The following is a 12,115-nucleotide window of genomic DNA, read 5'->3' as shown; positions in this document are numbered from 1 at the left end:
GTGCCATTAATGACGGGGCGTTAGTCTGCTCAGGCTGCCCTAACGAAATACCACAGGCTGGTGCCTTAAATAACAGAAATGTATTTTCTCAATAGTTCTGGAGGTTGGATGTCCAAGATCAAGGTGTCCATAGTCTTGGTTTCCTCTGAGCCCTCTCTCCTTGATTCCAGATGACCGTATCTCATGGTGTCCCTCTGTGCATGTGTCCCCTTGTGTCCCTTTGTGTGTCCTAATCTCCTTCTTGTAAGTACACCAGACAGATTGGATTAGGACCCACCCTAACAGGCTCACTGACACTTAATCACTTCTTTAAAGACCTTATCTCCAAATATAGTTACAGATTCTAAGGTACTAGAAATTACTTTATTCAACATATTGGAGGGACAAATCAGGACAAAATCAACAATTTTGGAGGGACACAGTTCAACCATAACAGTGGGGAGGAGAAGGTGTAGGGGAAATACGGAGTTCAGTTTGGGACCTTTAGAGTTCAGGGTGCCTGTGGGCCACCCAATCAAGGGCAGTTGTACATGAAAGGCTTTATTTTTAAAATTATTCATTTATTTATTTATTTTTCGCTGCGTTGAGTCTTCGTTGCTGTGCGCGGGCTTTCTCTAGTTGCAGCAAGCGGGGGCTACTCTTCGTTGCGGTGCGTGGGCTTCTCACTGCGGTGGCTTCACTTGTTGCGGAGCACGGGCTCTAGGCACGCGGGCTTCAGTAGTTGTGGCTCGCGGGCTCTAGAGTGCAGGCTCAGTAGCTGTGGCGCACGGGCTTAGTTACTCCACAGCATGTGGGATCTTCCCGAACCAGGGATTGAACCCATGTCCCCTGCATTGGCAGGTGGATTCTTAACCACTGCGCCACCAGGGAAGTCCCTACATGAAAGTCTTGAGTTCTGCAAGGGGTCCACGCTGGAGATAGAGAGGTGGGTGTCATTAGCATCATCAAGTTCCAGGCAGAGGTCCTGGCCTGGCAGTAGTGGGGACCCGGGGCTCTGGAGGCAAGGGCCCTGGCCGAGGTAGAAGCCTTTGGGAGAGGAGTGGAAATGGGGTGAACATAGCCACAGTGGAGGCCAGGTAGCCACACATGGGCTGGGAACCAACGGCCAAATCAAGATGGGCAGAGCCTAACGCAAGAGCTAGGGAGACAGAATGAGGGTTCAGGGCTGGCCGGGAGACTCAGGGGTGAAGCCAGAGGCCAGGTGAGCCCGCCAGTGCCAGGAAACTCAGCCGGCCGCAGTGTCTTCTGCTTCTCACGTCCTCCTGCTTCTCGTGGGTGTTGTGCACCAGTCCTGATGACATGCTTAGGAAAGAGGAAGAAGGGGCACCAAAGCCAGGTTGCGGGGCCTAAGGAGTGAAAAAGGAGAGCCAGTGTGTAGACCTTCGGTCCAGACAACCCTTTCCTAAGGAGGCAGAACATTTGGGAAAGGACAAAGGGCAGTGGCTTAAAGGGTGTCAGGGCTGAGAGAGAAAGGTGTTCATTTTCACTATGAAGTACACAGCAGTGAGGAGGTCACCTGGGTGGACATGGAGCACTTAGCTCAGGATGCTCAGCTGGTTTGCTCGTCAGGAACCACACAACGTGCATTAGGTCCACATTAGGCTCGGGTGTTTTGACGGAACTGTCTCCCTGATGCGGGGTCCCCTTGAGTTCCGGTTAATCTGTGCAGCTGGGCGGTGGGTGAGTGACATGGTTGTCCAGCATCTCCACACTGACTCACCCCAAGGGCTGTTTTTATCCTGGTCCTTCTCGATCACCCTCCATGACGTCACTCCCCTTGTTAGGCAGCCCAGAGGGATTATCAAATGACTCTGCTGTCAGTGCCAAAACAGAGCTGCAATGTTGTGCTGAATTTCTGGGTTGATATCTTGAAACTGTTCCTCTTTATTTGTATTGGCGTGACTAATTATTGGTATCTGTGCATGATACCATACGCTTCCGCTGTCCGGAAAGGGGAGGGGTGCTGCGAGGCGACACCAGTGTTCACTGGCTAACCTTGGACACGTGTCACTGTATGTCAGCCGTTTGCAAGGTGGCAGTGGAAGGAGGCACGGAACATTTGTTGACCACCTATGTCCCAGCTGCTGTGGGAGCTGTTTTCCATACCTTGCTGCATTTCTTGACCACAGCAATCCTATGGAGTGAGTTTTATTGATGTCCCCATTTTATAGAGAGGGGAAGTCGGCACAGTGAGGTTATCCTTGCCCACGGGGTTTGAACCCAGGCAGCTTGGTCCCACTTACAGCATCAGCACCCAGCACAACCTGGATAAAGCCCTCCAGGGTAGGGGAATGGAAACAGAGTGGTGAGAGGGGGTGCATGGCAGAGTCTCACAGAGTCGGCCTGGGGAGGATAGGGCCGAATTAGGAAAGTCTCTGGATGTCGTGCAAAAACATTGACACCCGTGCCTGGGGGAGTGTTGGAAGAGGCCGGATGAAAGCAGGGGCTTGGGCAGAGAGGCGGCGGTTTTCGGAGGACGAGGGGATGTAGGAGGCAGGCCCCAGGTAAGGCCAAGGGCTGAGGTGGACTGCGTCTGGAACGTGGCTCCGAGAGACCAGCTGTTCCTAGAGCTGGGTCAGAGGCCAAGAGGCTGAGATGACTAGACGACGGCAGGCTTTCTGGCCTGAGGCATCAGAAAACAGAGCTGGGTGCCTGCAAGGATGCAAGGAATCAGTCAGTTTGAGAGACGGAGGCGCTGGAGGCAGGACATCTTGTCGGAGTGCTGGGTGTGTTGGGGGGAGTAGCTGGAGCCCCGAGTGGATGACTCATTAGGGAAAGAAGAGGAGGGTGCGCTGGGCACAGGGTCTTCAGGTCATCTCTGCTCCCCACAACTCAACTCCCAGGCAGAGCATTTCCATTAACTAAGCCTCCGATTGCTCTGGACCAATCATAAGAAAGCGGCCCGGTTCCTGCCCTCGAGGAGCTGAGGTTAAACAAACACTGAGGCCAACGTGGAAGGACAAGTGGGAGTGAGTGTCAGAGGGAGAAAGGGCCGAGTGAGGTGGTGGGGCTGCAAGATGAGAGTGGGGACTGAAGCTGAGACGAAAGGAGGAAGAGTAGAGGTGAACTAGGCGGGGAGACGCGTCCCAGTGGAAGAGGGTTCAAGCCCTGGTCCGGGAAGATCCCACGTGCCGCGGAGCAACTAAGCCCGTGCGCCACAACTACTGAGCCCATGTGCCACAACTACTGAAGCCCGCGTGCCTAGAGCCTGTGCTCCACAAGAGAAGCCACTGCAATGAGAAACCCACGCACCACAACGAAGAGTAGCCCCCGCTCGCCACAACTAGAGAAAGCCCACACACAGCAACGAAGACCCAATGCAGCCAAAAATAAATAAATAAAAATAAATAAATTTTTTTTTTAAAAAAGAATGAAGCAGCAAGCAATGTTGATGTGCTCTTTTTCTCTATCACTCACTCCTGGTGACATGGAGTGTGCAGAACCAAGCAAGGATAAAGTCATGATTTGGTGCTTAGGGCGGGAGAGGAAATACTGGCTTCAGAGCCACCAAGCATTCTGCTCAGCAGTGGAGATTTAGCGTGGCCTCTCCCCTTCCTCCTTCCCTCCCCTTTTCCCTCCCTCCTTCCCTCCTTCCTTCTTAGAACTCTAATCTCTGAACTGCAAAGTCGTCTTATTTCTTCTTAGGGCCCCTATTGATATACATTACCTTCTAGAATATACTGTTATCTGTCCTTAGAATTCTGAAGTTGAGGACAAGTTTTAGAACTTTAGACCTGTTGGTGACCTAGTGTGTAGAGGTGTGGGTGGGGACACTAACTTAGAAGCCAGGAGGGTCCTCACCGAACGGTCTTTGACCAACCATTTCCCTCCTGAGCCTGCTGGAAAAGTGGGGACCGACAGTAACTACCCTGGATGCTTGCTGTAAAAATCAAACAGCGTAAGAAGATGAGAAATTGCCATGTGGCTATTAAGTCCCATGTGAAGGTAAGAGATCATCCTTCAAATATAGTCCATTTTACAGGTGAGAACACCGAGGACCCAAAGTAGGAGTGACCTGGACAGGGTTACCCAGCAAATTAGTACCAAGGCCCAGACTGGAGCCCAGGTCTCCTTCCTCTGTCCCCCAGCACTTCCTTGTAACCTTCCTGCCTCTGCCCTCTCTTTCTGGACCATTACAAGAAGCTATTGTCCAAGCACAAAATGCATTTTCCATTTTCCACCTCTCTATACACTCTAAGCAAGACCAGCCAGCCATATGAGGTTACATCTTTCCTACGATTCCAGCAACCTTTCCAAACTGTTTTTGCAAACCTCGAATCCCAGCAGCATCCCAGAACCAGCACCAAAGCCGCTCTCTGTATGGGAGCTGGAAGAGAAGGTGACTCCAGGTGATCTGATTCACCTGCTGCTGACGCAGGCTTCAGCTCCCTCCGCCCACAGAAACGCAGCCTAAATTAAAGCCCAGAGAGCTCAAAACAGTGCAGATGCCTCTCTCCTTACCAGTTCTCTTTAGCGATGAGCAGGCAAGTCTAATTTTAGCAGAGAAGACTCTTAGAATGTGAGAAACAGAAGGTACTTTGAGATCATCTTGTCTTGTGGTTTGTAGCTCCCACTAAGCATCAAAAATCATCCAAGGAGATTAAAAATACATCTCCAGAGATTCGAATCAGTTTGTTCAGGAGGAGCACTGGTATTGTCGTAAAGCTCGCGGGTAATTTGTATATGCAGCCGTGATTGAGAACCAATGGTCTGGTCTCACCCCTCATTGTACAGAGGAGGCTGAAGCCCAGAGAAGGGAGGGGACTTACCCAAGGTCACACAGCATCAGGGGCAGAGTCAGGGCTGGAACTTGGTTCTCTTGAGTCTTCACTAAAGGCTCGCTGTTGTCTCTCTAACTAGAAATCGTGTCTAATGAAATGGCCAGGGGAATTTTTTTTAATGAGCAAATGTTTACCAAATACCATCTTCTGGAAGAGGTAGAAGAGAGATAATATTCTTCCCTGACCTCCGGAAGCCCACAGTCCAGTAGGGGAAGCATGCATGTACCCAGAGAGCTCTAACACTGTGTTGACTAAGTACTGTGATAAGGACACCAGGTGCTGTGAGAGAGCTACAGAGAGAGAAGGTGGAATCCAGGAGGTCTCCCTGGGGGAGGAAGCATTATTCCAAACTTAAAGGATGGGGAGGTAGAGTTGTTAGATCAAATATAGTATGCTCAGTTGGATCTGAATTTCAGATAAATGATGAATAAGTTTCTAATATAAGAAGGTCTCAAATACTGAATGGGATGTACTTACACTAGAACATTTTTCATTGTTTATCTGAAATTACAGTTTAACTGGGTATCCTGTATTTTTATTTGCTAAATCTCAAAACTCTCCCGGGGGGCATTTCAGCAGTGGGCAGTGCAGATGGACAGAGGATTGCCAGCAGACAGGCAGCATTGGCAGAAGCAGGAGCATCTACTGAGCAGTGACCATTTGTGTCGCCGGAGCAGAAAGGGCGTGGGCAAAGGCCAAGGCTATTGAAGCAGGGCCAGCCCCGGGGAGGGCCAGTGAAGCCAGACTCTGGAGTCACAAGGCACCGTCCTCATGGTCCTGCACACCCATCCTTCCCCTCTAGTCAGTGCTCCACATTCAGCCTGATAACAGTCACAGAACTTGAGTCAGACCATCTCACTCCCTGCTCAGGCCATGCCTAGAAAAAGACATCTGAGCTCCTTACCTGGACCTAGAAGACCCTGTAGGATGTGGCCTTGCCTATTTGAATAAAATCTACTCCCAAGGGTTGTTGTGAAGATTAAGGGGGATGGCATTAGGCGGTGTTCTCAACCTCGGCTGCCCGGTGAAACCACCTGGGGAGCTTTAAAAAAGGCAGATGCCTGGCCCCAGCCCAGGGATTGTGGTTTAATTGGTCTGGGGGAGTCCTGGGCATCAGGAGTTTCAAAAGAGTCCCAGTGATTCCGATGCACAACCAGACTGAGTGTCACTGATGTACAGTGTACTCTCTAGCCCGACATAAGCATTTGGTGAGGACGTGTTGCCCTCTGCCACATGTCCAACTTCATCTCTATCCATCTTCAGCTTCCCCCTCCCTCCCTGGCCTTCCACTCCCCAAGCCTAGGGCTTCCCACCCACCGTCCCTCTGCCCAGAATGTTCTACCTCCTTTCTCTTAACTTGGCCAACATCTATATTCATCTTTCTCATCCCAAGTTTCTCTGTTCTCTTCTCCCAGAACACACTGAACTTTTTCTTTACAACACTTAGCATACTCTGCACTTACGTTTTTAATTGTGTGGGTACCTGCTTAGTTTCTCATTCCCAGCAGACTGTAACCTACATGGCAGAGCCCCTGTCTTTCTTGTTCCTCACCGTCCCCACCCCCCTGGAGCTGGACACATGATGCTGGCACTCGGTAAATGTCGAACAAATGAATGGATCAAAGAATGACTGATCACGGGGGGATGTGGTTAGGTTTGCCTTTCCAGAGAGATCTTTCTGGCTGCTCTGTGCTGAATGCTGGTGGGGGAAGATAGGAAGAGACTGAGGCCAGAGTACCAGTGATTCCACAGCTGTGATAATACAGACGAGAACTGATAGGGCCTTAACCAGGACAGAGGTGATGGAGTGCGAGGTGGGACAGATGAGAGGCTCTGTATAGGAGGGTGAGGATTTAGGGGAAGGGCTGCCATGTGACTGAGGGTCTACCCCGAGGGACAGGCAGCATGACCAGATGGAACATGAGCCAAAGGAAGAGGCTGTTGTCGGGAAAGAGGAGTTCCGTTTTGGCCGAGTTGGGTTGGACGTGCCAGTGGGACATCAGAGGGACATCTAGGAATCTGAGGCCAGGGACACAGAAACCTAGGCTGGGGATGGAGATTCGAAAGTCATGTCAATAGAGGCAAGAGTAAAAACCAAATAAAATTTAAAAGTTTACCTGCAAGTGTTTCTTGCCATTTCTGTGAGCAAAACTTCCTGGGGCACGGAATGTCCGTGCCCAGAAGCCTCTCTGTCTGAGAGGCGCGTCATGGGCCCTTCGTGTCCCCGCAGCTATCCTGGGCATGCACACGCTCATGAGCAACCAGCAGTACTACCAGGCCTTGGGCAGCAGCTCCATCGTGAACAAGGAGGGACTCAACAGTGAGTACGGGCACCCCTCCCTGCCCCCAGCGAGGGCACCTTGGAAGTGAGGGGTCCTCCCACGTCTTGCTGCCTCTGCCCGCTCTCTGGCTCACTGCAGAAGATTTCGAATTCTATAAAGCCAAATCTATCCACTTTTTCCTTTTACTCTCCTGGGATTTTGTGACGTATTTACGAAGACCCTCCCCATCCCAGTATTAACAAAACGTCCTCCTGTATTTTCTTCTGTAAGTCTTAGAGGTTTACTTCTTATATTCAACTTCTTAATCCTCCTAGAGTTCCTGTTTGTGTGTGGTGTGAGATGAGATTGAACTTTCATTTTTTTAAATCAATATCCTGCTGTCCCAACACCACTCTGTGTAAAGTTCATCCTTTCACCTCTGGTTTGGAACTCCACCTTGATCATAAATGTCCATGTGTCCACTTGGGTCTGTCTCCGGATGCCTCTCCTGCCCCACGAGTCTCCTTGTCCTTTCCTGTGCCAATATTGCATTGTCTGAATTGCTCCGCTGCATTGTTCCAAGCTGGCATTTTGGCCCCAAAGAGAAACGAGGGCACCCAACGCGCAATTATCCCTCCCTCTGGAAGGCCTGCACATCTCCTTCCCGTCCAGGCTTCATTTTACCCTCACAAGAGCCCACTGGGTAGAACGACTCGTTCACATTCTACAGATGAGGACACCAAGGTTCAGACGGTTTAGCGAATTCACCCAGTTGTTGCAGGACGGCAGAGGCAGAGTCCAAGTAGGGCCCAGACTCCTGGCCCCGCCCATTGCCCGCCCCCATCCCCCATAGCCCCTGAGATGCCCAGCCTTCCGTGTCCCTGAGCTCTGCTGCCGCTTCCTTCCGGTGTCCTTATGTCGAGGGAGAGTGACGCCCCGTCTCTGTGAGCCACCCGCCTGTTGTCGGTCACTCTAGGTGTGATCAAACCTACACAATACAAGCCTGTGCCTGATGAAGAACCAAATGCAACAGACTTGGATGAAACGCTGGAGCGGATAAAGAGCAACGACCCCAAACTTGAAGAGGTCAACCTCAACAACATCCGGGTGAGGTTAACCCCTTTCACTCCACTTGCCCTGCTGGGGGGAGGCAGGGAAGCCATGTCTAGTGACACCCAGACCCAGATGGCCCGGTCCTGGCTGTGCGGAGACAGCAGGGTCCTGCTTGGACTCTGGGTGCTTCTGGATCAGGAATAGAGGGAGGATAGTGTAAACTAGCACAGCCCATGGTCCTGGTTTCTTCTGGGGACTGACATCAGACCCAGATGTTCACCACAGGCCAACCCAGCTTCGGCTCTGGAAACCCGCCACCCTATTCAAAACACTGAGAGCTTCTCTGAGATAAAATCGTGAGTCAGACACATACGGCCGCACGGGATCCCGAGGCTGGAAAAGCCCAGGGCCCACCAGGTTCATGGGGTAACCAAGCCCGGGGAGGGACCTAGCCCTGAACCAGTGTAGCTGCACATATTCAGCCTCATTCTGCAACCTTAGAAGGGAACTGTCAGCCCAAATGTCCAAAGACATATTCCAAGCCGTCGGCCCACACCTCTCCAGACCTTTCCTGTGTGACCACTAAGGGCAGAGTGAGGACGGATGGACAGGCAGTCCTACCCTGGACAGGGTGCAGGAGGAATTCAGAAGCAGGCCCAGCTGCCTGCCCACCTGCTCAGCCCAGGGACCAGAGGGATTAGTTCTCGGGGGGTGTGGATGTAAGATAAGAAGTGGGCCCCTCACTCCCCGGCTCCCCTTTCCTTTCTTCTCCACTTTCTTTAAGTGGCTGCCAGCCCCACGGCACGATCAGATCGGAAACCTGCGCCCGCAGTGTTCTCCTGCACCTGGCCTTCCCCTGCTCTGCTCCCACGGGGGCTAAAGTGACACTCTGAAATAAGAGATCCGTTCAAACACAGCCAGGCTCTCTCTCTCGGGCGCCTCCGCTGTCTGCCGTGTGCACAGTGGGAGACGCTGGCACAATTCAGAGCCGTGCACCCTGGCAGTGCGTACCAGGAGGCATGGGGGTGTGGAACCTGGCCACGGCCCTGTGTCTTCACCGTGAGGCCTCAGGCAAGGGCTCGGCCCTCTCCAGGCCTCAGTTTCCCCTCTGCACGTGAGGCAGTTGGACTAGGTCAGTGGTTTTCCCTTGAGGAGATTAAAAAATAAATACATGCCAATGCCCTGTCCCTCTCCCCGCAGAGAGTCTGATCTTATTGGTCCGGGGCAGGCCTGTGCATCAGCACTTTGTGAAAGTTCCCCAGGCACCTCTGATGTGTGGCAGGGCTGAGATCCCCTGGGACAGATGTCTCTTAAAGATCATCTAGGGCCATGCCACACCTTAGTTTTCCAGAAACAAACCCAGAGAGGAGCAGAGACTTCCCCAGCGTCACACAGTGAGTCAGAAACATTGCCAGTGCTGGGGCGGAGGCCTCTCCCACACCCCCAGACCTGAGCTCTCACCACAGCACTCTTCTGCATCCTTTGCTTGATGTATTCCTCCTCCTCCGGTCTCCACATGTACAAAGAGAAAATTACAGGTCCTATTTGAAATTTTCAGGGAGGATTTTCTCAATCTGTTCACCCAAAAGTTCTCCTCCAATCTCAGCCATTTGGGGCAAAGCAGGAACCCTTTGCCCATTCAGCTTTTTGGTCAGAGACTTGCAGGGAATCAGGTTGCACGTGTGAGAGAGCTGCTGCCCCCATCTCTCTGCCCTACCCGCCCCTGACAGGGGCTGCTGGTCACTGCTTGCCCTTCTCTCTGCAGAATATCCCCATACCCACTCTCAAGGCGTATGCAGAAGCCCTGAAAGAGAACTCGTATGTGAAGAAGTTCAGCATCGTGGGGACACGGAGCAATGACCCCGTGGCATTTGTATGTACCTTTCTGATCTGCTGCATTGAGAGTGGGAGGCATAGAAACAGGAAGGTTGATGTCTGTAGCCTCAGGACTGGCCATGTGCCACTGATGAAGAACCCTGTGTGGTGTGGTGTGGTGTGATGTGGTGAAAGGCACTGGGCTAGGAGCCAGGAGAGGACATGGACAGAACAGCCATTACACAGGCACCATCTGTACATTATCCTCCATGGTGCTTAATCTCCATAACCACCCCTGATCCCAGAGGTGCAGGGCTCCCCACTTTACAGATGAAGAACCTGAGGTAAAGGGAGCTCAGGCAACTTGCTTTGTCCAAAGTTGCACAGCAAGTGAGAGGTGGAGCTGAGATTTAAAAACGAGTCAAATGTTCCCTAAAGCCAACTCTCTCACCACTCAGCATGTCATGAGTAGACAAGGGTCCACCCCTCCCTGGTCCTCAGTTTCTCCATATCTAAAAATTATTGTCTTCATCAATGGTTCCCAACGACCAATTTTATTTGTTTTTTACCTATGTCTTAAAGATATTGCTGATTAGATTAAATTGTACTTATTATAAAGTAGCCATCAATTCATTTTTAGAAAAAAGAAAAACATTCAACACATATTTATGGAGTCTGTCTGTGCCCAGCAGTGAATTAGGCTCTGAGAATACAACTGTGACCAAGACAGGCATAGCTCCCACTTTCATGAATATAATGGCCCATCCAGCCATGCAGACAGCTAAAGGATAACAGTACAGCGTGACTACTACAATACTAATAGCAGGTAAAAAGGTACAGGGATTAGCTTACCAGGCATGGCTCATATAGATCTTGTACATATTTTGTTAGCTTTATACCTAAGTATTTCATTGTTTGGGGTGCTAATATAAATGGTATTATGTTTTGTTTTTTTAATTATTATTTATGGTCGGCTGCATTGGGTCTTCGTTGCTGCGTGAGGGCTTTCTCTAGTTGCAGTGAGCGGGGGCTGCTCTTCGTATGGTGCATGGGCTTCTCATTGCGGTGGCTTCTCTTGTTGCCGAGCACGGGCTCTAGGCGCACGGGCTTCAGTAGCTGTGGCACGTGGGCTCAGTAGGTGTGGTTCACGGGCTTAGTTGCTCCATGGCATGTGGGATCTTCCAAGACCAGGGCTCAAACCTGTGTCCCCTGCAGTGGCAGGTGGATTCTTAACCACGGTGCCACCAGGGAAGTCCCTAACTGTAGATTTTTTTGTAGATATTCTTTATCAACTTACGGAAATTGCCCTCTATTCCTAGTTTACTGAGAGTTTTTATCATGCATGGATGTTGGATGTTGTCAAATGCTTTTTTTATCATCTATCGAAATGACTATTTTACTTTTTTAGCTTGTTGATGTGATGAATTATATGAATTGATTTTCCAGTGTTGAACCAGCCTTGTATACCTGGGATAAATCCCACTTGGTCATAGTTCAACATACTTCTGAATTTATCTTGAGATTTCTTCTTTGACCCATGTGTTGTTTAGGAGTGTGTTATTTCATCTCCATGTATTTGGGAATTTTCTAGTTACCTTTCTGTTATTCACTTCTAGTTTGATTCCATTGTGGTCTGAGAGCAGACATTGTATGATTTCTATTCTTTTAAATTTGTTAGGATGTGTTTTACGGCCCAGAATGTGGTCTGCCTTGGTGAATGTTCCATGTGCACACAAGAAGAATGTGTTTTCTGCTCTTGTTGGATGGTAGTCTATAGATATCAATTATATCTAGTCGATTGACAGTGTCGTTGAGTTCAGTTATGTCTTTCCTGATCTTTGGCCTGCTGGATCTGTCCATATCCATAGAGGGGTATTGAAGTCTCCTACTATGATAGTGGATTCATCTATCTCTCTTTGCAATTCTATTAGTTTTTGCCTCATATAGTTTGATGCTCTGTCATAAGGCAGGCACTCATTAAGGTTGTTATGTCTTCTTGGATAATTGACCCCTTTATCATTATATACTACCCTTCTTTTTTTTTTAACATCTTTATTGGAGTATAATTGCTTTACAATGGTGTGTTAGTTTCTGCTTTATAACAAAGTGAATCAGTTATACATATACATATGTTCCCATATCTCTTCCCTCTTGCGTCTCCCTCCCTCCCACCCTCCCTATCCCACCCCTCCAGGCGGTTACAAA

General features: G+C 50.1%; 1 protein-coding gene across 2 annotated transcripts in view; it reads left to right on the top strand.

Annotated features, from left to right (window-relative positions):
* TMOD1 (tropomodulin 1) overlaps positions 1 to 12,115 on the top strand; it is an 86,972-nt gene that overhangs the window by 48,311 nt on the left and 26,546 nt on the right. For both annotated transcript variants that reach the window (XM_082656237.1, XM_082656238.1), the window contains exons 5-7: positions 7,012 to 7,101; positions 8,019 to 8,149; positions 9,861 to 9,968. In XM_082656237.1, coding sequence (XP_082512363.1) covers positions 7,012 to 7,101; positions 8,019 to 8,149; positions 9,861 to 9,968 — 329 coding nt within the window. The remainder of the gene's footprint in view (positions 1 to 7,011; positions 7,102 to 8,018; positions 8,150 to 9,860; positions 9,969 to 12,115) is intronic.

Source organism: Grampus griseus (genome assembly GCF_964374135.1).
Source record: "Grampus griseus genome assembly, chromosome: 6".
Taxonomy (NCBI): Eukaryota; Metazoa; Chordata; class Mammalia; order Artiodactyla; family Delphinidae; genus Grampus; species Grampus griseus.
The sequence above is the reverse complement of the archived record's forward strand: the minus strand, read 5'-3'. Positions and strand labels throughout refer to the sequence as shown.